At 55.5% G+C, this 26,777-nt stretch overlaps 1 protein-coding gene across 5 annotated transcripts in view; it reads right to left on the bottom strand.

Moving 5' to 3' along the window:
- Nucleotides 1-24,427, bottom strand: part of SARDH (sarcosine dehydrogenase) — a 71,994-nt gene extending 47,567 nt beyond the window's left edge. Inside the window, exons 1-12 of one of the 5 annotated variants that reach the window (XM_039461462.2) lie at nucleotides 21,892-22,042; nucleotides 21,252-21,350; nucleotides 21,095-21,145; nucleotides 19,616-19,976; nucleotides 18,224-18,402; nucleotides 17,107-17,286; nucleotides 16,186-16,309; nucleotides 15,887-15,987; nucleotides 6,669-6,773; nucleotides 4,718-4,847; nucleotides 626-712; nucleotides 249-339 (exon numbers count right to left, since the gene is read on the bottom strand). In XM_039461462.2, the coding sequence (XP_039317396.2) occupies nucleotides 249-339; nucleotides 626-712; nucleotides 4,718-4,847; nucleotides 6,669-6,773; nucleotides 15,887-15,987; nucleotides 16,186-16,309; nucleotides 17,107-17,286; nucleotides 18,224-18,402; nucleotides 19,616-19,967 (1,349 nt within the window). In that variant the 5' untranslated portion in view covers nucleotides 19,968-19,976; nucleotides 21,095-21,145; nucleotides 21,252-21,350; nucleotides 21,892-22,042. The other 4 variants (XM_074394542.1, XM_074394541.1, XM_039461461.2 and 1 more) reach the window with 4 other exon arrangements.
- Between the last annotated feature and the right edge of the window lie 2,350 nt (nucleotides 24,428-26,777).

Genomic DNA, 26,777 nt, shown 5'->3' with positions numbered 1-26,777 from the left:
AGCTCAGGCAGGACCCTGGGACAAGAGATCCTGGAAGCTGTAAAGGGCCGTGGACCTGTCCCCCGGCCGCCCCTCAGCACTGCCCACCTTCTGCTGGTGGCCTTCCTCCCTTCCTCCCTCACTGCTGCCTCTTCCAGGAAGCCACCTGGATTTCAGGGAAGGCTCCTTTTTAAGTAACCCTCGATGTTTACCCTGCCCCACCTCTCCTGAGCGGCGGGCCCTCCCTGTAGGTCCCAGTGGGAGCTTGCCTGATGTCATAGCTATGCATGTCCTTCTCCGGGCGCCCGTGGACGATCCAGTGGGCCAGCTCCTGCCCACAGCCACCACCCAGCATCATTCCTGGCAGGAAGAAAAGTGCAGGGCTGTGGTCTGCCCCCGGGTCCTCTACCCATGTCCAATCCTGTGCCCCCATCTTCGCGGACAGCATAGACACCCAAGCCGGCTCTGACACCTGGGGTGCTGCATGCCTCCCGGCTGGACTGCACCCCTCTCTGCTGGACTCCCCAGCCTCTCCTGTCCCTGCCGCTGTCAAGGGCCACGGTGCGCCTGGGCCCGCCTCCCCGAGAGCTCTGGGAATGGAAGGACTTCGCTCACAGGGGCCAGGTGGGCTGCTGCCCAAACTCACCTGCGCTATTGAAGCCACAGCCCAGGAAGAACCCTCGAAGCTCAGGTGCCTCCCCCATCAGAGGCTTGTGGTCAGGTGTGAAGGATTCTGAAAGGGAGAGGGAAGCCTGAATCCCCTGCAGTGCACGCACTCATGGGTGGGCTCTTCTAGGCGAGCACCGAGCAGGCAGGGCGCTGCAGGCACCCTCCACCCAGGCTCTCTTCCTCCTCCAGGCCCTGCTCAGCGCCACGTCCTCGAGGGAGCGTCCCTGCTGCCTCCTGCCCTTGCCCTTCAAGCCTCTCGCGCGTGCTACCAGAACCAGCTGACAGCGACCTGCCCAGGTTCTGCCTGGTGGGGTCTGTCTGTCTTGTGGCCACTGTCCTGCTGACGAGGAGCCCTTCTCTGACCCTGGAGAGCAAGCTCCAGTTCCCCGCTGTGCCAGCATCCTGCTGTGTCCCTGCCAGAGACCTGTCACTCCTGCCCCCTGGACCTGGAGAGGGCAGGGACTGTTTTTCTCACTCGATGGCCCCTGGCCTCGCACCGGGGCAGAGCCCCGCGAGGGCAGGTGCTTGGTCAAGGTCTGTTGAGCCAACCAAGAATCCCAAGTTCTGTGGGGGAGGAGACTAATCAGGAGATTAGTCTCTGGAGGCCACCGGTGAGCCTCGGACAGAGGCCAGGACCCAGTGGGAGGGGAATCTGGCTCTCTGCAGCCACAGACCCGGATTCAAACCCTGTTTCACCCCTTCCAAGCTGTGTGACATTGGGCGAGTCACTTTGCCTCTCTGAGCAAGGCTTAGTGTCCTCGTCTATAAAACTGGGATAGCAGGACTTCCTTCCCAGGGCTGTGCGCTCACCAGCCTACCCGCGTTCATCACCAGCCTGTCCTGTGCTTGGCCCTGGGAGGCCACGCTGAGCAGGACATGTCCCACCCCTTGAGGAGCTGACGGAGGGAGGGAGCAAATAGTTAAACAAGCAAAAACGATGGTCTGGTAAAGAAAATATGATGAGCTGAGGGCCACGTGTCACTGAGGTGCCAGCTGCTGCTGCTGGTGCCCCAGCACCGCCCTGTGTTAGATTCTAGACCGGCTCTCAGGGACTCCAGGGCACCGAGTTTGTGAATGAAGAAACGGGGTGGCTCCAGGTCTGGGGGGGTCACCCTCTGCATGCAGACCAGGAGCAAGCGCCGGCTGCTCCCAGGAGGGCCATCAGGGCCCCACCCTCGGAGCTGAGGAGGCAGCAAGGCTCGGGGAGTGTGGGCTGAGAGCCTGGCTGGAAGAGGTGGGGCTCCTCGGAGGGACAGGAGGTGGCAGGGCCACTGCAGGACAGTGGGGAAGAGGCAGGCTAGAGGGGCAGGGCCCTGCGTGGAGGGCCTGGGCTGTCAGGGCAGAGGGCAGCGGCCAGAGCAGCCCTCTGGGTGAGAGACGAGGAAGGCTCCAGAGAAGGCGATGGTGGGGCAGAAGGAGTGAGCCTGGGCCTGGGTGCAGCAGCTCACACCTGCCATCCCAGTGCTTTGGGAGGCCCAGGCAGACAGATCTCTGAAGCCAGGAGTTCATGACCAGCCTGAGCAACATAGTGAGACGGCATCTCTACAAAAAATCAAAAAGTAGCTGGATATGGTGGTGTGAGCCTGTGGTCCCAGCTACTCGGGAGGCGGAGGAGGGAGGATGGCTTGACCCAGGAGGTCTAGGCTGCAGGAGCCAAGATCACACCACCGAGCTCCAGCCTGGGTTACACAGAGAGCCCCTGTCTCTTTAAAAAAAAAAAAAAAGGAGGGGTGGGAGAGGTAACCTGAGCTGGGTTTGGGGGTGGCCCAGGGAGCTCTTTGGGAGGGCTGGAACTGGATGGGCGGGAAAGGCCCAGGGTGGGCGGGAAAGATGCGCTGAAGAACCTCGCACGGAATCTGCCGGGAGTGCTAATGAGAGCTGGGCGGGGGGCAGCTGCAGGAACAGGGTCTCCTGGATGTTTCACAAATGACTCAGGCGGGTTGAGCAACCCGAGGACGCATGGGAGCTCCAGGCAGCATGGCCAGGGGCCAGGCCTGCGGCTCCCACCCTGACCTTGGTGAGCTCCACCGTCCTGGAATGAGACCTCTGCCCTCTGAGGCACTCCTAAGTCACGGGGCCTGGGACATCCCTGCCTTTTTCTGGAGGCCAAAGGCCATTGGCCGTGCCTGCCAAGGAGAAATGCTGATTCCTACGAGCCTCCCAAGATTAAAACAAGAGGGGAAGAGAGAGAGAGAGACAGAGAGACGCCTGGGGTTATCTGTGCCCTGGGATTCTTCCAGGCCTGTGTTTCTGGCTGCCAGGCCCACGCAAGCTGGGGGGGGTCTCGGGTGTAGGGGCGGTGAGTCACAGCCCCCCAGCCATGTACCCCCACCCTGCACGCTGCCCTGGTCTCTGGGGCTCCATCTGCTTCCCCCTGGGGCTGTATCTCCCACCAAAGCCTCCCGTAGGAGGCAAATCTATTCATGTAGCCCCTGCCGGCGGCGGAGCAGATGCCAAGCAGATGCCAGGACAGAGGGGGCTGAACTCCCCGGCAGGCCTCTCTTGTCTCCAGGGCCTTCGTCTGCTCCCTGCCTGGCCCATGGAATTCCCCAGGGTCCCCACCTGGTGCCGCTCACCTCTACTCTGATGCTCTCTGCAGCTGCTGGGGCCTGGACAGTGCCCTGCACCCGCTGTGGCGTCTTATCCCTGGGGCACCCTGCCAAGTCGGTGCTCCGTCCGTCACCACCTCACAGATGCACCTACTCCGCAGGGCACCAGTGCCTTCAGTAAAGCTTCTGACACGGTTTCCCTGGGGGCAACGCTGTGTCTTTCTAAACCTCTCTCCTAGCCCTGAAGTGCGGCCAGAGCTCCCCTACCAGGAAGCCGCGGGGAACACTGGTGTGAGTCTGCTGGAACCCGACGTGGAGGCGCCTCCTCCCTGCTCTGTGTCCATCCAGTGCTCCCCTGCCCAGATCACTTATCCGAGGTGGGCCCAGTACCTCCAGAGCCCGGCTGGGCTGGCCCTCTTCCCGGCCGCCTGCCTATGTCCCCAGGCCATGGCCACCCAGCTACCCCACGCCTCCTGCAGAGCACCCACCCACAGGCTCTGGTCAGTGACTCGCCCTGGGTCTCCCCTGCCAGAAGGAGGGTGCTAGCCAGAGCATGCCTGCCTCTGGCACAGACGAGGTACCACTGAACGTGGAATGGATGCCCTCATGAAGGAACGCTGGGACTCCAGGCTCACTGGTAGCTCCTGGGCTGCCCCACACTCAACTCGGGGACGTCTGGCTCAGAGTCCCTCGGCTGTAAATGCCCAGTGCCAAGGTCAGCTCCAGCCCCTCCTGCTTCCCAGAGTGCCCCTTTGCCAGGGCCCAGGCCGGCTGCCTCAGCCCCACACCTGCACCCTGGGGCAGAACCTTCCGAGCTCCCCAGGCCAGCAGGGCGGGGCAGGACTGCACTGTGGCCCACGTGGGGTGTCTGGGAGCTGAGCCCACCTTTCTGCTCCTGCCTCCTCCAGCTCAGCTCTCCTGGGGCCAGCGAGGAGGGCCAGAGTTAGGGGAATCTTGGCACAAGAGTCTTCCCCTGCTGCGTTGGCCTCTGGGAGCAGGCCGCCAAGGCCAAGAACAGCAGTGTGGGATCCTGGCCAGGGCAGTGCTCTCTGGGAGCAGTGGGGGTGGGCGCTGGAGAACGGGGCTCACAGCTGTGTGGGCCTTGTATCAGGGAAGGTCTCAGCGCTTCCATTCCTTGCTCAGCCTCTCAGGACGCTGGGATGCAGCCCAGTTTTCCCATTTTACAGACAAAAACACAGAGTTCCCAGGACAAGTTGAGTCTAGGGATGAAGAATCCCAGGTAGAAAATCCAAGATGAGCCACACTTGAGGCAGGAGGAGGCCCTGGCCGCGTACAGGGGGCAGGTGACTGCTCTCACTGAGCCCAGGCCTCTCGCCCATGGAGAGGAGTAAATGCCACACCTGGCACCCAGGGCTGCTGGAACCAGGCAGCGAGAGAGCCCGGGGACAGCCCTGGGTCCCCTGCCCAACACAGGCTGGCCTCATGGGGCATCACGACCAAAAGCCGTCAGTCCAAAGGACCCACAGACGCCCAACCCGGCTCCCAGGCTTCCCACTCACCGGGGCCGCAGACCGTGGACTTGATCCCTGTCTTCTCCAGCACGGGGACCCGGTTGATGGCGCCTTCAATGTGCTGGGTGAACACTTCCCAGTCCAGGTCAAAGAGGCCAAAGGCAAACTTGTCTGACACCTGCCAAGGCAGGGCAGGGGATATCTCTTTTGTCCCCAAGCAGGGCATGCACCCCCATGCCACACCTGCCTTGTGATGGCTGCCAGGCCAGCCTCCGCTGAATCAGATGTGTTAGGGGACTGGCGGTCACCCACAGGTCCCCAAAGTTTGTTCCTCCACCCACCAACCTATCAGGGAGGCCTGTCTGCTCCTCCTCCCCACCCCAGCCCAAGCCTCCACCTACTCAGCCCTTGATGGCTGCAGTGGCCTCTAGCTGGTCACCCTGAGTCCCTGCCCTCCTTCAGCCCACTCCCTTAGAACCCACCATGCCCCCTCCCTGCTCACAAGCCTCCTCTGGCCCCCTGCGGCTCACAAAGGCTCCAAAGCCCTGCCTGTGCCAGCCTGCCTACCTCTACCACTGGGCCCGCCACCCAGACCCTGCAGCTCTTTGGGAAGAGCAAGCTTGGTTTGAGCTCAAGACCTTCACCACTCACTGGGGCAGTTCCTCGCCCAGACCTGGCACACTGGTTTGTTCTCTCAATGCAAGGCTCTGCGTGGATGGCCCCTCCCTAAAATATCCTGTCCTGACTACCCGTCTAAAGGATATCCTTCTGCTCCAGAGTCTCCAGGCTGATCCTGAACCTGCTCATTTTACTCAGCGCCCAGTCACCTTCCGGAATTGCGTTCCTTATTTATTTGTTCGAAACAAAGTCTCCCACTGTCTGGAGTGCAGATTGGCTCACTGCAAACTCCACCTCCCGGGTTCAAGTGATTCTCCTGCTTCAGCCTCCCAAATAGCTGGGATTACAGACACCCACCACCACACCCGACTAATTTTTGTATTTTTAGTAGACACGGGATTTCACCATGTTGGGCAGGCTGGTCTCGAACTCCTGATCCCAGGTGATCCACCCGCCTCAGCCTCCCAAAGTGCTGGGATTACAGGTGTGAGCCACCACACCCAGCCATTTGTTTGTTTATTGTATGTCTCCCCACCAAAATATAGGCATCCAGAGGCAGGGACTTTTATCTTAGTTTCCCTCTTTCTCCAGAAATTAAAGCTTTTTTTTTTTTTTTTTTTGAGACAGAGTTTCGCTCTTGTTACCCAGGCTGGAGTGCAATGGCGCGATCTCGGCTCACCGCAACCTCCGCCTCCTGGGTTCAGGCAATTCTCCTGCCTCAGCCTCCTGAGTAGCTGGGATTACAGGCACGCGCCACCATGCCCAGCTAATTTTTTGTATTTTTAGTAGAGACGGGGTTTCACCTTGTTGACCAGGATGGTCTCGATCTCTTGACCTCGTGATCCACCCGCCTCGGCCTCCCAAAGTGCTGGGATGACAGGTGTGAGCCACCGTGCCCAGCCAATTAAAGCAGTTTTTAACCCAAAGTAGCCACTTAATCATTCCATGTGTGAACTCAATGCATATACACATAGAACGAGGCTGCAGAGCTGCCCTGACCCCAGAAGCTGCCCAGGGCACTGCCTAGGCTGGCAGAGATGCCACTGTAGCAGCTGGCAGGGAGGGCAGTGTCATTTGCTGAAGGACACGGGACTTGTGTGCACTCATGCCCTTCTGAGGTCATCACTCCACAGTGTGTAGCCCTTCACTGTTGATGTTTTGAGGCGAAGCCCTCCAGCTGCCCTGGTTCTGGATTTGACTGCATGCCAGGACTTTCAGGGTCAGAGCAAAATGGCTTTGAACTTGGTGGGGCCAGGGGACCTGCAGTTCTCGGGTGTGGCTCTGAGGCACTTCAGGAGGGTGGGCTTCCTGGAAGAGGCCCTCTCCATGCAGAGATGTAGTCCCAACTCCCTCCCATTACCCCAGGGCCTTGGCATCTTACCTCCTCCCAAAAGATGGGGTTGGCCTCATAGCCACCCACAGACAAGGCATCCCCTTGGAGGCGGAGGTAGACAGAGGCATCATGATCACGGACGTTGGGCATGTTCTGGAAGGCAGAGAGAGAGGCCTTGCCATCAGCCAGGGCTGGGTGGGGACTTGGTTCCCCATGCCCCATGGTGGGCCAGCACCTCCACCCAGGGTCACCAGCCCAAGGTGGTCCTCCTTCTTGTAGGACCCTGAGGACTGAGTGGACACGGGGTCTCAAGCTGCACAAGTGAACAGCTGCACAAGTCACTGCCATTCAAGCCTGTCCTTCCCCAAATCCCATAAAATAACAGTCAAAGAGTAAGAAAGAAGAAGGAATGGATGGAGGAAGAGAGAGGGGGAGGGAGCAAAGCAAAACATATCACCCACAAAGATGAGAGAATGGGCAGAGGCAGCAGCAGAGCATGGGAGGCTCCAACCGACACAGGAGGATGCAGAGTGGATGGAGGAGGGGGCGCCTTAGCTGGCGTTGGAGGAGAGGGAGACTGAACCCAGCAAGCCAGTGTGCCCCCTCCTGTCTCCTCTTGAATCTCCAGAGCCAGCCCAGGTCCCTCTGCAGGGACTGATGCTCTCGCTCATGTATAGAAGGATCTGCCTGTGGAGAGGTGGGTCCTGAGAGGCTCTGGACATGGGGAGTGGAGTGTGGAGAGTGGACTGCCATCTCCCACCCCCAGCAATGGATAGAAGACTCTTCTGTGAGACACTAAGAGGTCCAGAGGAGGCTTGAGATCAGGGCTTGCTGCCTAACCTTCCTGAGAGGCTCTCCAGTCCTCCTTTCTCAGCCTCCAATCAGACTGCTGCTCACTCTCTTTTAAAAATAAAACCACGACAAGAACATCAGGGATACAAGAAGATGGTATATGAGTGTGTTCTCAAGCTGCTAATAAAGATGTTCCCGAGACTGGGTAATTTATACAAGAAGGAGTTTTAATGGACTCACAGCTCCACATGGCTGGGGAGGCCTCACAATCATGGCAGAAGGTAAATGAGGAGAAAAGTCACATCTTCCATGGCGGCAGGCAAGGGAGGGAGCTTGTGCAGGGAAACTCCCCTTTATAAAACTGTCAGATCTCCTGAGACTTATTCACTATCACAAGAACAGTATGGGGGAAACTGGCCCCATGATTCAATTATCTCCACCTGTGTTATTACAATTCAAGGTGAGATTTGGGAACACAGCCAGACCATATCAGATGAGTCCCTGAAACACAGTGCTACAAAAAAGGAATCTAAGATGAAGAAATAAGTCTTTAAATGAGATATAATAGTCAAAATTAAAAATTCAACAGAAGGGCCAGATAAGGCTAGGATCATCATCTAGCTGTTAGGCTAAAAGAAAAAGACAACAAAACAGAAATCAGGAGTGGAAAAAAATAAGAAAACCAGAAGGTCAATCTTGAAAGTCCAGCATCCATTTTACAGGGGTTCCAGAAGAGAAGACAGAGAAAAATGGAGTCGAGGAAAAAGTTAAAGAAACAATCCAAGAAGAGTCCTCAGATTGAAAATCATGCATTTAGCCAGGTGCGGTGGTTCACACCTGCAATCCCAGCACTTTGGGAGGCCGAGGTGGGCAGATCACTTGAGGTCAGGAGTTCGAGACCAGCCTGGCCAACACAGTGAAACCCCGTCTCTACTAAAAATACAAACATCAGCTGGGCATGGTGGCACATGCCTGTAATCCCAGCTACCCGGGAGGCTGAGGCAAGAGAATTTGCTTAAACTCAGGAGGTAGAGGTCGCAGTAAGCTTAGATCACACCACTGCACTCCAGCCTGGGCAACAGAGTCTCACTCTGTCTCAAAAACGCAAAATAAAACAACAACAAAAACCCACCGTGGCCAAGTGAAATTTATCCTAGGAATGCAAAGTTGGTTTAATGTATGAAAACCAGTCAGTAGAATACATTGCATCAATACACTATAGGACAAAAACCACATAATCCTTCCAATAGATGCATAAGAAACATTTGACAGATTCCAATGTCTTTCATGATTTAAAAAAAAAAAAAGTCTCAACAAAAACTTAACAAATTTTGAAGAAGGAAACTTCCTCAAACTGCTGAAGGGTATCTGCAGAAACCCATAGATAATGTCATACTTCAAGGAAGAAGACTGGCTGATTCACCCTCGAGATCAGGAATAAGAGGAGGATTCCATTCTTAACCACTTTTACCCAATATTACATTGGAGGTTCTAGCCAGGGCAGCAATTAGGCAGCAAAAGTAATAAAAGACATCCAGTGAAAAAAAAGAAGTAAAAAATTCCTATTTGCAGATAACAAGGTCTTGTATATATAAAATCCTAAGGAACCTACTAAGAAAATTCTAGAACTAACAAAATAATACAACAAGATAGCAGGATACAAGGTCAGCATATAAAAAACCACCAACCAACCAAGAAAAAAACTATTGTATTTCTTTTTTTTTTTTTTTTTTTTTTTGGAGACAGAGTCTCGCTCTATCACCTGGGCTGGAGTGCAGTGGCACCGTCTCAACTCACTACAACCTCTGCCTCCTAGGTTCAAGCAATTCTCCTGCCTCAGCCTCCTGAGTAGCTCGGATTACAGTTGCCCACCACCATGCCCAGTTAATTTTTGTATTTTTAGTAGAGATGAAGTTTCACTATGTTGGCCAGACTGGTCTCGAACTCCTGACCTCAAGTGATCTGCCCACCTCAGCCTGTCAAAGTGCTGGGATTATAGGCATGAGCCATTGCACTCAGCCAAAAAACCATTGTATTCATATACACTAGCATTTAATATTCTGAAAAGGAAATTAAGAAATAATTTCATTTACAGTATCATCAAAAATAATGAATATGCTTAGGAACAAATTTGACAAAAGAATTGCAAAATATGTACGCTAAAAACTAGAAAACTCTTTTGAAAGAATTTAAAGAAGACCTAAATAAGGCCGGGCATAGTGGCTCACACCTGTAATCCCAGCACTCTGGGAGGCCAAGGCAGGTGGATCACGAGGTCAAGAGATTGCAATCATCTGGCCAACACAGTGAAACCCCTTCTCTACTAAAACACACAAAAAAATAGCTGGGCGTCATGGTGTATGCCTGTAGTTCTAGCTATTGGAAGGCTGAGGCAGGAGAATATCTTGAATCTGGAGGCAGAGATTGCAGTGAGCCAAGATCATGCCACTGCACTCCAGCCTGTCAACAGATTGAGACTCTGTCAAAAGAAAAAAAGAAGACCTAAATAAATAGAAAGACATCTCATGTTCATAAAATGAAAAACTTATTTTTGTTAAGGTGACACACCGCAAATTGATCTATAGAGTCCACACAATCCCTGTCAGAATCTCAGCTGGTTTCTTTGAAGAAATTAAATAGCTGACCCTAAACTTCATACGGAGATGCAAGGAACCAAGAATACTCAAAACAATTTCAAAAAGGAAAAATAAAGTTGGAGGATTCACATTCCTTGATTGCAAACTTACTGCAAAGCTACTTAATCGAGACAGAGAGTTACCAAATAAAGATAGACCTGCAGAGCAATGGATTACAATTGAGAGTTTAGAAATAAACCTTCACGGTCAATTGATTTTCAACAAGGGTGCCAAGACAATTCCTTGGGGGAAAGCAAACTTTTCAGAAAATGTTGCTGGGCCAACTAGATAGCCACTTGCAAACGAATATGAGGTACGGTTGGACCCCTACCTCACACCATGCACAAAATTCAACTTGAGATGGACTACAGATGTAGGTATAAGAGCTAAAGCTATAAAAGCTTTAGAAGAAAATATTAGGAGTAAATCTTTGTAGTCTTGGGTTGGGAAATGTCTTCTTAAATAGGACACCAAAAGCACTAATGACAAAAGGGGCAAAAAGAGATGAATTAGACATTATTAAAATTTAAAAGTTGTGCTACAAACTATACCATAAAGAAAATGAAAAGGCTTTGTAATGACTTTAATTTCGGGAGTAAAAAAGAAAGCAAAAAGACAACGACTGAACAGAAGTTTCAACCACTGAATAGAAGAAAATGTTCATAAATCATATATGTAATAAAGGACCTGTATCCAGAATATTTAAAGAACTCTTACAACTCAATAAAAAGATAAGCAACCCTATTTTTAAATGGGCAAAGTGTCTGAGTAAACGTTTTTCCAAAGAAGATACACAAATGGTAAGCACATGAAAAGATGCCCCACATTATTAATCATTAGGAAAATGCAAACCAAACCCACAATGAGACACTACCTCACACCTTCAAGGATGACTGGCATAAAACAAAGATTTAAAAAAAATAAGAGTTGGCGAGGATGGAGGGAAACCGGAACCCCTCCGTATACCTCACTGGTGGGAATGCAAAATGGTGCAGCTTCTTTGGAAAATCGTCTGATAGTTTGTTTAAATGTTAAACACAGAGTTACCATATGACTCAGTAACTGTACTCCAACGTGTAGACTGAGTATTCCTTATCTGAAATGCTGGGGACCAGAAGTGTTTCAGATTTTTTTTTTTTGATTTTCAATATTTGCATTATACTTACCTGTTGAGCATCCCAAACCCAAAAGTCACAATCAAAAATACTCCAGGGAGTACTTCCTTTGTGCATCATGTTGCTGTTCAAAAAGTTTTGGATTTTGGAGCACTTTGGATTTTCGGATTTGGGGTGCTCAACTTGTATATACCCAAGAGAAATAACAGTGTGGGTCCACACAAAAACGTCTACATGGGTGTTCACAGCAGCATTATTGAAAATAACCAAAAGGTAGAAACACCAAATGCCCATCCATGGGTGAACGGATACATAAAATGCATTCTATCCAAACAATGGAGTATGATTCAGCTGCAACAAAGAATGAAATACTGATACACGTACCACATGGACAAACTGAAAACACACCAAGCGAAAGAAGCCAGACAGCACATGATTCCATTTATACTGAATGTCCAGAATAGGAAACCCCATCAAGACAGAAATCAGATTCCTGATTGCCTAAGTCTGGGGATAGTGTGGGAAATGAGGAGTGACTGATAACAGGTATGAGTTTTGGGGGAGGAAGATAATGTGACAGACACACGTAACAGTTATGGAAGAAACTGAGGAGCTGGGATGAAAATGATTAATAGCTCCAAGAAACACAGAAAGTTGGACACTACTTGCTCAGGCATTAACAATGTTACATCATCATAACATTGCAGACAGGGACTACTGATTTAACCAATAAACAAACAAAACTAAACTAAGCCAGACCGTTTAGAGAGCAAGCAGGCATGGCACCCACCTCCACCGTGGCTCCTCCGCATACGAGGAACAGCCTTCTCTCAATCTCTCTGTCACCTGCCCCTGAACTGGCGATGCACACAGGAGATGGGACCCCTGCCCTATCTCTGAGAGCAGGAAAGGAGAGGTGCAGAGACCAGAAGAGACACTCTGGCAGATGCTCCCTCCCTCCGCCAGGATCCCAGGAGTCCTGTTCATTGGAATGAGAATATTTGCACCAGGGGGCACATGGAAATCCTCAGTAACTGAGCACTGTTTAAAAATGACAGTAACCGGGCGAGATGGCTCACACCTGTAATCCCAGGAATTTAGGAGGCTGAGGCAGGAGGATCGCTTGAGCAGTTTGAGACCAGCCTGGGCAACACAGCAAAACCCCGTCTCTATAAAAAATACAAAATTAGCCAGGAGTGGTGGCCCATGCCAGTAGGCAGAGGTGCCCAGGAGGATTGCTGGAGCCCAGGAGGTCGAGGCTGCAGTGAGCCATGATTGTGCCACTGCACTCCAGCCTGGGAAATAGAATGAGACCCTTTCTCTAATAATAATGATAATCATCATCATCATAATAATAGTTATATCCTTACCTCTACCAGCACCACTACTCTAAAAACAAAGCCAGCCCCAGAGCTCCATGAGCAGGACAATGGGGACACCTGGTGGCCGGGGAAGCCCCTGACGTTTGTTCCAGCAGGATCCACGTGTGGACCTTCCTGCATTTTGCACGGACCCTGCTGCCTCTGAGTACCCAGCGACTGCTCAGCTCAGCATCAGTGTCCAGCGGGGACCTGGCCCTTCTCTCCAGGCAGCAGCCACCTGCTCTGGCTGTTCCCAATCTGGCCCTGGTGCCACTGACCCCCTACCTCTTGACCTCAGCCCATGCCTTCCATCTGCCTCTTTCATCCGAGCCCTGCCCGATTGTTCCTGCCCTCCACGGTTCTTCCTCCGAAGCACCAGCTGGCGTCAACGCTGTCCTTGCCCTTGCCATTACACAGCTAGCACCTCAGGAGCACCTGCTGTATGCCAGGCACCACACCCAGCCGCATTGCTCTGTTCTTGCTTCGGCACAGCCTGAGGCAGTAGGGGGTTATTACCCGTTTTGCAGAAAAGGAAACCGAGGCGCAGAGCAGTGACAAACTTGCCCAGTCTGGATCACGGAAGAATCAGCATTTAAATCCAGCACCTGGCTCTTACCCACGGCTCTCTCCTGGATGGAGCAGTAGCTCCTTGCTGTTGTAAAACATCATGGGAGAACGAATGTCAGACCACCCAAGAGCGCCTGAGCCACCTGCTTTAACGGGTAGCTCAGAGGGAAGAGATGAGCCTGGCCACAAAGGACGCTGTGGGCAGAGCTCTCTAGGACTCAGGCCTGGGACAGATCCTCAGAAAAGGGAGGTCCTTGGGGCCACACAGCCCTCTGGCCACCCAAGAAGAAAGATGAACCTCACATGAGACCTGAGTCCTCACCTGCCAGCCGGAGCCCCCAGCCCCTGACATGTGCGGCTGCGTCCGATCAGGGTGGACAGCGTCCTGCTACACAAGGCTGCCATGCTGAGGGAGTTTCCCAAGCAGGTGGAAATGGGCTGCACAGGTGGCATGCACCCAGGAAAGGGCCCTGTGGCTTGTTCTGTGGCCCGCCCAGGGGTCAGACCACAGCAGGTGGGCAGCCCAGAGCCAGTGGCCTGGCCCCTTCCTCAGATTTAAACCAACTGCCCAGCTGCAGCCTCTGGAAGGGCCAACTTCCAGAAACCTGCACATGGCCAGCTGTCAGAGGAACATGAGGGACTTTGTGAAAAGCCCCAAATCGCCACTTCTCTCCTACCAGGTCTCGGAGCTGCTGAGGCTGGTGGCCTGTCCCCTATGCTCTGGTACCCAGAGGCACGTTGGCATTCGGACTGCTTTGTAAGTAACACCCCCAGCTTAGCGAGAACCTTGGTGTTCACAGGAGGGGCACCTGCAGGGGCCTAGGCCAAGCCTGCCTTGCCTCTTCTCTGGAAGGGCGCCTCAAAGGCAGACCTTGAGGGATTAGGGAATGGAAGATGGAGCCACAGTCCTGGGCTCAGTGGACACCCTGTGGCCACCTTCCCTGAAGCTCCAAGGACACAGCCCTGCCTGCCCGCTGGGAGCCCACTGTGGCCTGAGCACAACCCCTGGCGGCCACCTAGGGGAGGAGGCTCTCCCCAGGGACCTGGAGGCAGGGAAGAAGCCTCAGCACTCAGCTCCAACACCCACTGTGTGATTGCTCTTAGCCCCTAACCCGGCACGTGGCACCAGCCGCCCGCAGTGAGCGTTTGCTGGACATTAGACTCAGCCTGTGAATGAGGAGTCATGTGTCCAGTGGGGGGTGGCTTGCTCAGCACACTGGAGTCAGAGGCAGGAGCCCACTGGGACCCAAGTTCTGGCCCCATTTCCCCACCCTCTTCACCACTCTGGTCTACGTAACAGCCACACCTGGCATCTCCTCGGTGACCACAGGGAAACCAGGCTGGCACAGGGTGGTGATGGGCAGTCCCCGGGGATGAGGCTCCCAGCTCAGGGGCCCAAGAATCCCTCTCACTGGCCCTGACCCTAAACAAGGGCAGTCTCTTCTCACACTGACTCCACCCCACAGCCTCTGGCCCTGGCTATCTGAACGGCCTGCAGGCCCCGACTGCCATGCTCTGTGCACGCTCCTTCTCTACCACACCACCCTTGAGAGACTTGCCTAGATGCAGCCACCTCCTCCAGAGAGCCTCCTCCGGTCCACTAGGGCTGCGAATCCCTATATCCCCTAAGATCCCATCAAAGCCCTCATCAACATGTTCTGGAATTGCCCATGTACTTGCCTGTACCTCCCCGCCCCAGCTCTATGTGGAAGAACCATGTCTCTTTCTCTGTTACGGCCCCTGCTTCTAGAATAGGGCTGGAAACACCCAGCTCACCCCATCAATGTCTGATGCAGGGAGGGCTCGATGGAACATGGATGGTTCGATTACCATGTGGGTGGATGCTGGAGGAAGGGCGGAGGGAGCGGTGAGTGAGCAGAGGGAAGGAGGGAGGGATTGGTGGGTAGAAGGCTGGGTGCGTCGGTGGGTGGAGGGATATAAGAAAGAAGGGGTGGACAGATGAACGAGCAGATAAATAGATGAAGAGATGGATGGAGAGATGGAGGGAGGGAAGAATGGATGGAGAGATGGCAAGATGAATAGAGGGAGGGAACGATTGGAGGGAGGAATGGATGAAGGGAAGGGGGATGGGTGAAGGGATCAGTGGACAAATGGGAGGGGGGATGGATACAGGAGTAGGTGGATGGAGAAATGGATGGAGAGACAGGGGCTGGGCAGAGAGGAATGGGGAAGGGAGGACCGTGTGATGAATGGATGGAGAGGGCAATCGGGGACAAGGTGGCAGGAAGCTCGCAGCCACCAACACAGGAGAGAGGAGTTGAGGACAGTAGAGAAGAGAGGGTGGGAGGCGCCCAGCCCCAGGTGCCAGCAGGTGCACCCAGGCCCCCAACCGCCCTTGGCCGAGGGCTCTCAGAGAGGTTCTTTGTGCTAGGAACCAGCACCCTCAGAGACAGGAGTCCCAGGCACGCTGGGAGAGTACAAACATTTGGGGCTTCCCTGAAACTCCTGGGCACAGAACATGGCAAAAAGCCAGGCTGGCTCCACCACATAGGACAGGCTAGACTGTGTTCTGGGCATCGAGAAGAGGCCAGGCCCTGAGGGCCAAGGCGGGGCCAGCCCCATCAGGGCTACACCTGTGCTGCCTAATCTAATCCTCACGACACCTGGAAACACCCCGTGTTACAATTCCCGTTTCACAGATGAGGTGACTGAGGCTTGGGCCAGTGAGGGAACCCACAAGGGTTCTACCACCTGGGTTCAAGCTGGGGTTCAGAGCCAGGTCTCTGTGCACCCCCAACACATAGACTGACACAGAACCCGGGCTGTCCACCTACCTGAATCCCCTCGATGCGCTCGGTGACGACATAGGCATGGTGCATGGCCACCAGCGGGACTTTGACTCCGGCCATCCGGCCCACGGCACTTGCCCACACTCCTGCGGGCAGAGCACAGACGACTCAGCTCTGCTGACACCGGGTGGGGGCTGCCCCTCAAGTGAACACAGGCTGCCTCTGCAGAACTGTCTGCCCTAACGGGGGCTCCCCAACCCAGAAAGAGGCCCGGCAGAGGCGGGAGCAGGTTTAGGGAGCAGCCAGCATGGCCACACAGGAGTCAGGAGAGATGCCACTCCCACCTGCACAGTTGACCACGCAGGGCGTCTGGATGGAGCCGTGCTCTGTCTCCACGCCTGCAACCCGCCGCACCCCAAAATCATCCGTTCGCACATGAATGCCGGTCACTGGGCAGTTCTCAATGACCTGGGATGGAGAGGAATTGCTTCTAAAACTCCACGGGACTCCCTGGGGGTGCTTACCACCCCCAACCAACCCCTCCTCCCAGAGGGGAGCTGTGGACGCTATTTCTGCTAGCAGCCGGCCTCCTGTGATACGGTCAGGGAGACAGGATGAGCACAGCACCAGAACATTAGACCCACCCATGCCCCGACTCCGAGAACTTGAAAGGTGGGCAAGTTCCTTCACTTGACTTGTGCGGGGAGCCCTCTTTTCATAACGTGAAAAAGTAGCTGACTTATTTTTTAAAAGCAAGACATTTGATTAATAAAAAGATGTTTGCAGTCTACTGCCTGGTTAAAAAAGTCACAAACAATAAGAGCTGGGTTCTATTTTGCATACATATATATTTTCATAGAAAAATATTTGGAGTGAAACATACTAAAATGTCAATGCTAGTTACTGCTGGGTGATTTTGACTTCTTTTTGGCTTGTCTTCTTAAAATTGTTCTACAGTGATGGACAGAGTTGAAATAAATGCAGATAAAAATTGCAAGAAAGGCTTTTGAGAGGATTTGCTTGAGCCACAGAGGAAGTGGTATGGGAGATGCGTGCACCCACGGCCTGACCTGATGTCTGTGAACAGACCGAAGCCATAGCCTCCCCTTGGCAGGTGTGGACCAGAAGACTCAGCGAGGTCCTCAGTGGCCCAACACCACTCAGCAGTGAGAGAATGGTGCCTGTCTCTCGCCTTCTGCTCTCGGGATTCTAAGGAAGGAGGAGTGAGCTGGGAGCAGGGACCCAGAGCTGGGTGGCCATCAGACCTGTGCTCCTCGGGCAGCAGCCGCCCTGGTGAGGGTGGTACAGGTGCCAGCGGGGTCCATGGTACCATCATGTGGCACATACAGGGTCCCGTAGAGGTCGTCCACGTTCATCAGCGGGTACAGAGTCTTGGTCTCCGCCGGGCTCAGCACATGGGATTCCACACCATACACCTTGCCCAGCTAGGGGGACCCAGAGGAAATTAACTGAGTCCGTGGGAAGCAGACCTCCGGGCCACCCCCCTCCCCAAGCTGGGCATCCACTGCAAACCCCAACCCCACTGTCTCCCAGAAGCCTTAGCTGGTGCCCACACCCCCCGCAGCCTGTCCCTTGAATCCGCTTCAGCATAAGAGTTAAGGAGCAGGGGATACTGCATTGAGGCAAGCTCCGGTGCCAGGCTGCCTGTGCCAACCCGACCCTCGCCAGCTGTGTGAGCAACCTGCAGCAAAGTCGCCTCAGGCTCACTCAAGAAAAGTGGGGGTGATAATAATGTGTGCCATTGACAAAGAAGTTACTGGCGCAAAGTGTCTATTATATAAAATAAAGCACCCACAGGACCAATATTTTGGGCCTGAGAGGTTTCCCAGGCAGACCAGCCGCCAAGAGAGACCAAAGTCCTCGGTTTCAGAGTCAGATAGACCACGCCCCCACATCTGATTGGCCCAAGAATAGCCAATCAGTGTCCTCAGGCATGGCCCACTGGGGACAGGCAAGAGCTGAGCCAATCAGATCCTCTGTCTGGGAATTCTCAATGAAGCTTGGCAAAGTCACTTTCTCCAGGTGGCCCAGCCAGCAAGGGGCAGTGCTAGGGCTGGAACCCAGATCTGTCACCTGCCGGGGCTCCTTCCTTGTGGCATGTCCTCTTCCCTCTTGGCAAGAGGGATGCCCACCGACATGAGCCTTACCCCCCACCCAGCAGGAGGCAGACTCATCCACAAGAGCCCCCCCATCCCCAGCCCCACAGGGGCTGCACACAAGGACATGAGCCCCCCAGGTACCTCCACACTCACAGGGAGCCCACCCATCCCCCACAGGGGGTGCACCCACCTATGTGACCCCCCAGGGAGTGCACCCACGGACACAGGTCCCCCACCTTGCCCCCCGCAGGGGTACACACACCGACATAAGCCTCTTGTACTCATCCAGGCGCTGCCGGTTGGACGCGATGAACAGGCCCCCGTTCTGGATCCAGCCCGTGTGCAGCCCCGTCTCCTTCTCCAGCTCCTGGCTCACCACACGCCGAGTGTGGGCCAGAAGCTCTACCTCCACGTCACTGGGGCGCAGCTGCCACAGCAGGCCTGCCAGAGAGGGTGGGGGCCGTCACTCTCCAGGGAGGGGGCTGCACCTCCTTCCCCCAGGTGAGTATCAGGGGATACCCAGGGTCTTTCTCTGCGGAACCCGTGGGGCCTGGAGAGTTTGTTAAGAGGAAATAACTGGACCAAGATGAATGTGAGGGCGGTCCCGCCCGTGGGCAGCTCAGGGAGTGACATAGCAAAGGCCCCCATTTTGGAGCACCTACTGTGTGCCAAGCCTGCCGTGCCCAGTGAGGGTGTGATTCTCTTATAGATCGAGTTAAGGTGGCATCGATAGTCCTGTGGCCAAGGTCACAGAGCAGGTGAGTGGGGGTCTGGGGCACCAACCCAAACCACTACTGAATGAAGCCTAAATCTGCACTCTCCCCCAAAAAGGCTGCCCTCCAGCAGCTGAGTCTGAGAGGTGGCAGGCCAGGGATGTGGCCGGTGACACATCAGGAAAGAGGCTGTGACATCCCAGCTAGGAGGGCCAGCGAGAAGGGAAAAGCAGGGCTTGGAGCAGTGGCATGGGGGAGCCGGCTGGCATCAGCTCTCAGGAGCCGGGAGGTAAACCTCTTCCCAGCTCCACAGTCAGTGACCTCACACTGGTGGCTTGCTGTTGGCCACATTGGGAGTGTTTATACCACAGGAATTGGTCAACACTGCAAGTCAGGAGGACCGATTTACAGGACACGCATGGTTGAAGGGTGAAGGCAGAAGGTTGTCTGTCCTGAGGCATGCACACCGTAGGTGCTTAATATATGCACACTGGCTGGTTAGGAGAATGGGAATTGTGCAAGCCTCTGGTGCTCATGGAGGACACAGGTCTGCTTCACCCCCAATGGTCCCCATCAGTCCTCCTCTACTCCCTGGGACGCCTTCAACCCTGGTGGCTCTGTCTGGGAAAGGGGCTTCTGCTCTCTGGACCACTGCCTGGGGTTTCCAGCCCTGGCTCCAGCTTCACTCTCCCAGCCACACAAGCAGCATCTGCTCCCTCCTCCCACCACAGCTCTTCAGAGACTGGGAGGGCAAGTGGTCCCCCCGGGTCCGCCTACCTACAGACCAGCCACGCACCCTTCCCCAGGGTCTCTCCCCTCCAGCTCAGCTGCCTCTAGCAGGCTGGTGGTTGTGAACCCAGAACCAGCCCAGCTAGCAAGGGGCTGTGGCGCCTCGCTGTATCCTATCCCTCCCAGCCCCTACCTGGCCCCCTGGTCCCTACCCGCCGTGTGCCAGGTGGTCCCGGAGGTCAGCCGCTCCCGCTCCAGCAGCACCGCTCCACTCACGCCCAGCTTGGCCAGGTGGTACAGGGTCTGGCAGCCCAAGCTGCCTCCACCAATGACCACCACGTTGGCGGTGCTGGGCAGGGGCCGGCTTGGGCCTTGAGCCACCGTCGAGGTGCCCTGTCCCTCCTTCAGGGTCCGCTGATATGGCACACTCTTCTCAGCTGTGGGGCCGGCTGCGCTGGACAGGTTGCGTGGTCCCAGGCCCCAGGTAGGGCTCTGGCGAGGGTGGGCAGCGGCCACACGCAGGGCTCGGCTCAGTGAGGCCATGGGGGCTCCAGGCCTCAGCATGGCAGGGAGCTGGGGAGAGAGTTGGCGCTGGGTGGGATGCAGAGGGGACAGGGTGGGGGCTGTGCTGAGCACCCAGGGGAATAAGGGCCCTATGGTGCTACCTCTCAGAGCCTTTCTCCTGCCACCTCCCCATGTCATTCATTCATTCATTCATTCATTCATTCAGTATATATGTATGTATGTATTAAGGGCCTGGTATGCAGCAGGCTCTGTCAGGGCTCAGGAGCAAGCGTGGTGAGAGTGGGCCTCTGCCAGCCCATGGAAAAGACAGGCAGCGACAAGCTCTGGGTAGGGGTAGGGGTTGGGGCCACAAGGGGAGGCAGAGAAGAGTGGCTGGCATGGCTGGCAGAGGTCCAAAGTGTGACCTGAGGAAAGCTGGGCTGCCCATGAGGCTGGGCAGGGAGGCCGGGGAGCAAGGCTGGGGAGACCGGGCAGGGAGGCCGGTGAGAGGACTGAGAACAGAGGACCAAGAGCTGAAAAGGAGGCACTCGGATCTCAGGGTCACTCAGCCCAGACCACAGACGGTGAGAGGCTGGGAGAGGCGGAGCTGGGAGAGGCTGGGGGAGAAGGAGCTGGGAGAGGGGCTGGGACAGGAGGGGCTGGGGGAGGTGGGGTTGGGCGGGGCCCTACCGCAACCCTTTCAGAGCTCAAGATGCTCCTGCGGGGCCGAGCAGCCCTGGGACCCCACAGGTCTGTGCTGGGCAGACCGCAGGTGTGCGGTGTGGGGACGGGACCTGGGAGCCAGGAGCGCCCAGAGGAGGCTGTGGTGGTAGCACAGTAGGGTGGGGCGGGGCGGGAGCTGTGGAGAGGGCTGGAGTCGCTTGCACTCCCAGACTGGGAGCCAGGAGGAGGGAGAGGCAGTGTGGATGCTACAGTAGTGGCCGCAGGGTGTCGGCAGGCAGCCCTGAGATGGGACACCCAGCCCCCTGCCCCATCGCCCCAGTCCAAGTGGCGTAGGGGAGTGCAGGGGGGTTGGAGCTTGTCCTCAGCCTCTCGACCCTCAGGGTGTCAGCCCACCTGTGCCCGGCCTCAAGTCTTTAAACTAAGAATTAATTCAATTAAACTCAATTTACTGCCTGCAGTAAATAGGAGAGGGAGGCGTGCCCCCTGCACGTGTCTGTACATACCGTCAGTCCTTGAAGGTCCGAAGTCTTCCAGGAGCTCCCAGGAGTGGTGCCCTACCAGGGGGAAGCCAGCCTGAGTGGCATGGAGACAGGCTCTCCAAGGCCAAGCACTCCCGCCCACCCCCCACCACCATACCGCGCTGTCCACAGCACAGCACACCTGGTCAGCTCTGGACAAAAGCCTCCCTCCTCCTTCCGACTGTGCCCGAAGCGAAGGCTGCTGGAGCTGGAGGCTGCCACGTGCCCCTTCACCACCTGCCTGGCCAGTCAGGGCTCTTCTGACTGCCAGACTGGGGGCTGGGTATGGGCAGCCCAGAGCCCTTCCTGACTGCCACCTCCCTGGAAACAGCTGCCTCCACATGAACCTGCTGTCCAGCCCCCTCCAACTCTCTCCTGCCCCTGAGTCAGCTTTCCAGGAGTGAGGGCTTAGGACAGCCCCCGGCTTGGGATCCTACAGACGGGTGGGGGTTTTGTCACAGCACTGGGGCCTTAAGCAACAATTTAGCTTCACTGCAAAGCTGGGGCCCAGGAACGCCCTCCTCCTCCCAGCCTGAGAGGGTGGCAGGGGGGCTAGGACAGCGCCTGGCACCTTCACCTGGTGGGGGAGGGCAGACTGTTGGACGAAGAAGCAGCAGCAGCAGGGGCAGCTGCCCATATGACGAACCCTGGTCCTGCCCACCTAGCTGGATGGTCCCTGCAGCCAGAGGCAGGAGGTCCCAGCCAGCTCCAGCCAGGCCCTGCCCCGCCCACGTAGGGGAGGCCCCAGCCCTGTCCCTCCCTGCGGGTGTACCTCCGAGTACCTCTTGACAGTTGCAGAGCGCCTCGGACCGTAAGAGTGCCTGACCCAGTGGCGGTGCCTTCACCTTCTTCCTTCCCAAACAGTGGCCCGGCCAGAACCCCAGGCTGTCCCTGCCCCCCGGCCCCGGCCTCGGCCTCGGCCTCGCTGCCCGAGCCCTGTCTCCGCCCAGGATCTGGGCGGGGCGTACCGCCCACCACGGCTTCTTGGACAGCCCAGTGGGCAGCTCCCTCTGAGGGTGGCAGAGAACAGCTGTGAACACCAAGCCCCATTACCCGTGGGTGACCTGGCAGTCAGCCTTCGCCTCCGATCCTCATTTCCTCACTTCTGAAACAGACACCTCAGGAGTGCTGCAGTGAACCCAGGCACCCCTGCCTGCTGGAGCCTGCCGGAGCTGCCCACGCCCAAAAGGAGCTATGCACAGGCCTGGTGGGCAGGAAATGTGGGGTCAGCAGCAGCCTGGGCCAGGGGCCACGGGCCTGTCCAATGAAGGGAGGCTGCTTTGGTGAGGTCATCTCAGCACATGCCCCAGTTTGCTCACCCCCAGGGACAGGGCGCTCACTGCCTTCAGAGGCGGGTGAGAAGGACTGGGTCAGCTTCCCAGGGATGGGGGCTCATGATCTGTGTGCTCCTGCTCTCTTGGGCTCTCAGACCCCTCCCGTGCTTGAGGAGATGCCCCCAAGCCACTTGCTGTTTTACTGCCGCAGCATGTAGGCCCCAGGGCAGGGATTCCGGGTCCATTGACTGTTGGGTACAGCAGGGCCCAGGGAGAGGGCCACACAGCAAGCTGGTAGGGAGGGCAGACGGGACGCTGCAGCCTGAAGTCTGTGAATAATGTAGCGGTGCCAGCTCCAATACCGGACGTATCATATAGTAAGCTGCTGTCGTTAATACCAATCAAACAAATCGTTGCGTTCTTATTTGCACCAAGGATGTCCAACTGTCCTGCTGCCAGCATGTCCATCCTCTACATTTACAGAACGCCTGATGTATAGGAAGCACTGTTGGGAAACGCAGCAACATCTAAGACCCAGTCCCTGCCCTCGAGCGGCTCAGGGTCCACGAAGCAGACAGATCCAGGGAGCGGCAAGACACCATGAGGCTGGCTTCCTTCCAGCAAGGAATCCAGGAGGACTTCTTAGAGGAGGGGGCCTGGGCTCTGGGCCTGACCACGTGCTGCCAGTCCCTGCCTCAAGGGCAAAGGGACCACTGGCTTAGGCCCCTGGCTGCCTAGTGGAAAGCTGGCCCCACCAGTCTGAGGCTTGCCTGGGGTGGTGTGGGGATCCTGGGGCAGATGGTGTAGCCTGTCCAGCGGCCTGAGCTAGGTCTGTGCTCACCCAGCAGGGTGACAAATGAGCTCAAGAGGGTAAAGAAGGAGTGTGGCCCAAGTTCCCCCAGGAGTCCTGGGACATGCAGGTGCATGGCAGAGAGACACAGCAGTCACCACAGCCCCAGGGCGGTGGCCGGGTAGCCCACACCTCTCCTATCACCATACTCAAAAGACAAGTGGCAGCTGTTGCAAAACTGTCACAAGCCAAGAGGGCAGCACAATGACCCTGTACTTTGAACAAGGGCTGGTGGCTGGGGGCCGGTCCTGGCTGGCTGTTAGCCTCACAGGATTTTCATCCAGCAGAGCGTATTAGCTTCCAGCTGGGGTCTGGAAGAGGTGGAAAGGCTGTCCCCCCCAGGGACTGGTAGTCACAGCTCTGGAGGGGTCAGGCTCCGGACAAGGAGGCCAAGACAGGGTCCTGTACGACCTCCAACTGGTCTCACCGCTTCTCCCTTTGCTGAGACTTAGTTTTCTCATCTTGGAATGGGAGACTAGCAGCCCTGCCGTCAGTTTCCCTTGTAAATTTCCCTGAGTAAATTTCCTTCAGTCCAGCTCTAGACCACACCAACAGAGGGGCTGCCACCTCAAAGACGTCACCTCCACCAGGAATAAACCCACTTGACCACAGTGCATGGTCTTTTTAACGTGCTGTTGAATTTGGTTTGCTAATATTTTTATGAGGATTTTTGCATCTATGCTCATCAAGGATATCGGTCTATAATTTTCTTTTCTTGTAATGCGCTTATCTGGCTTTGGTATCAGGGTAATGCTGGCCTCGTAAAGTAAGTATTACTCTACTTTTAGTGCACTCTGAAGAAAACCGTGGTGCAAACCAAAGTCACAGTTGACTTGACATTCAGGAGTGAGGGGCTGCCTCCCCAGCCTCCCCACCACTGCTCCAGTGAGAACTGTGGCGGACTTGCTCCTCTGCCTGGACATACCTGGGCCAACCCCAAGACTCTTCCTCTGGCTCAAGCTTGCCCGCTCTGCAGCCCTTGGCCCCCACTTGCTGGCCAGGCTTCCAGGACAGGGAGGTGCCTGCAGGCTGCCCTTTGACCAGGGAGAAGTCTGGGGAGAAATGAGCGCAGGCACTGGGGGAGGAGGCTCCTCCACCGAGTTCTGCGTACCGCCCTGCGAAAGAGGACATGCACAACAGCACCCCAAACTGTAACAGCCAACGTCACCACTGACCGGGAGGAAGGCAGTGTCCCCGTCACCTCTGAGGGCCTCCTGGGAGTCAGGCAGCGTGCTGAAGGCTTTGCGGGCGTCATCTCAAATGAAACAGCAACAACTGCTACCCATTGTGGAGATGGGAAAACTGAGGTAGAACACAGCTGTAGAGAGTCAAAAGTTCCTTTTCAAAGTTTCCTTTCCCGTTAAAGAATGAATCCTGTGTTAAGAAATAAGAGTTTGCTTTAAGGACTTTCTTCAAAGCCTCCTTGCTTTTTGCTAGGAACTCTTTGTTAAGCCCTGTCCTATGTAGCTGTCAGACAAGCTCACAGGCACGTAGTACATTTTATGTCCTTGTACTTTAACCGAGACATGGATGCTATCTATGACTTCTTTAAGTCCTTTCGCAAGCAACTTCCTGTCCCTTCCTTATTTGGACTTCCTCCTTTCCTTCTGTTCTCCATTGCCTTTACCTACCCAAGAGAGTTTGAAGTTAATTAGCCAATCAAGTTCAGTTTTAGATTGTGAAGTCTGGTTCCAACCGACATAGATCAGACACGGCAGTCAGGAGGACCCACGATGCAGGAAGGATAAATATGTCTGCTTTTCCTTTGTTCACTGGACTCTCGTAGCAAGACGGCTAGCGAGAGTATCCTTCCTACAGGATGTAAAAATTGCTTGCCGAGAGATCCTTTGTCTCGGTGCCGATTTTTCTTTGCAGCACCAAGCATCTGCTTCCAATAACAGCCAACAGGTGCCAGGCCCAGGTGATTCATGGGCCAGGGAAATTTCCAGAACAATTTTCAAGGGCTGAATTTACACTGCCAAGATTTTATTTTTTCGATAAGAACCTCAAAAAGAAAACTACCACTGAATATTCCCAGGATTTCATGAAGACAGAATGTGTTCTATCCTCAGCCAAAGTAGAAGGGATACCCTCCCAGGGTAAGGGTGGTCCTTCCTAAGAAGCAGGTGGCTGCCCCCGTCTGCCTGACACCGATGTCCAGGCCTGAGGCCATCTGGACACAGGCATTCCCAGGAATGAGCTGCTGAAGTGACCCCCACCCAGCCAAGCGGGGCTGGGCAGTTGTGGGCTGGTTTCAGGCCAGGGCTTCTGAGGCTCTGAATGCAGACCCTCATTCCCCAGACCACCCTCTCCGCTCCGTGGCCTGACATTATCTGTGAATGAAAGCAACACGCTGGGTGGAAACCGTGGTGGAATCCATGGAGACGTGGTGCATCCTGGTGGCTGAGCCTGTGCCAGGCAGGTGCCGGGAGTGCTTCAAAACTCATCTCAGGGCACTGTGTCCACAGCCGCAGGCACCGCCACCGTCTGATGGGGACACAGGACATGGAGCTTCAGAGGGACTTCCTGCCCACAGTGGGGCGCTGACCTCAGCCCCAGTGTAGGGCCCCAGTCTGCACTGGGGGTTTGGAGGGAAGGACAGAGAAGCAAGCGCGAGGGCAGAAGCCGGAGGCCTGGGCTCAGCCGGGGTCTGGAACCCACAAACACCACCCAAACCCCTCAGCCAGTCAGCCAGAGCCTCCAGGGCTCTCGCACCGCCTGCCCAGGGGCCAGGAGACCCCCGGCGTGACCCGTGCTGTGCTTTCCATCTGTCTGTGTGTTGCCCTGGAAACTTCCTGTAAAAATCCAGATTTCCAAGCTTCAGTCTTGAAAAGCGGGCCATACAGGGCCCAAAACTCACTGGACATATGTAGGTGGGTCACTCCGAGTCCAGCTGCCACAGTTCTTACCCTGCATCTTGCCCACTGGCACCTGGGAGCTTTGCCTTTCCAGCACTGACCAGGACTCTCCGTCTGGCTGCAGGAGCAAGAGTAACCTTCAAAGGAGATCCTGGTGCTGGCTGGGGTCTTGCAGAGAACGGAGGGTGGGAGGGTGCAGTGCTCTCTTTGGGCCCCAGCATCTGAATGCCCTTCTGGATACTCAGGTGAGGGCATCAGCCCGCCATGGATGAAAGTCACTGGTTACCTCCAGGCCGCCTGCCCGAGAAGAGCAGCCTTGGCAGGAAACATCGCCCCTGGTGGCCATACGTGAGTATTACAACCTGGGGGAGCTGGACCCAGGTTCAGAAGGGGACCCGCAGGTCCCCTTCTGGCTGGGACTGACAGCCTAGGCTCTGTCTGGCTCTAATCTTGTCTTCCAGACCACACCAACAGAGGGGCTGTCACGTCCACCAAGGACAAATCCACTTCATCACGGCACATAGTCTTTTTAACGTGCTGTTGAATTTGGTGTGCTGACATCTTGGTGAGGATTTTTGCATCTCTGTTCATCAAGGATATTGGCCTATCATTTTGTTTTCTTGCAATGTCCTTGTCTGGCTTTGGTATCAGGGTAATGCTGGCTTTATCAAGTGAGTTTGGAAGTG

Source organism: Saimiri boliviensis, chromosome 2 (genome assembly GCF_048565385.1).
Source record: "Saimiri boliviensis isolate mSaiBol1 chromosome 2, mSaiBol1.pri, whole genome shotgun sequence".
Classification (NCBI taxonomy): Eukaryota; Metazoa; Chordata; class Mammalia; order Primates; family Cebidae; genus Saimiri; species Saimiri boliviensis.
This window is presented reverse-complemented; position numbering and strand designations above follow the sequence as displayed.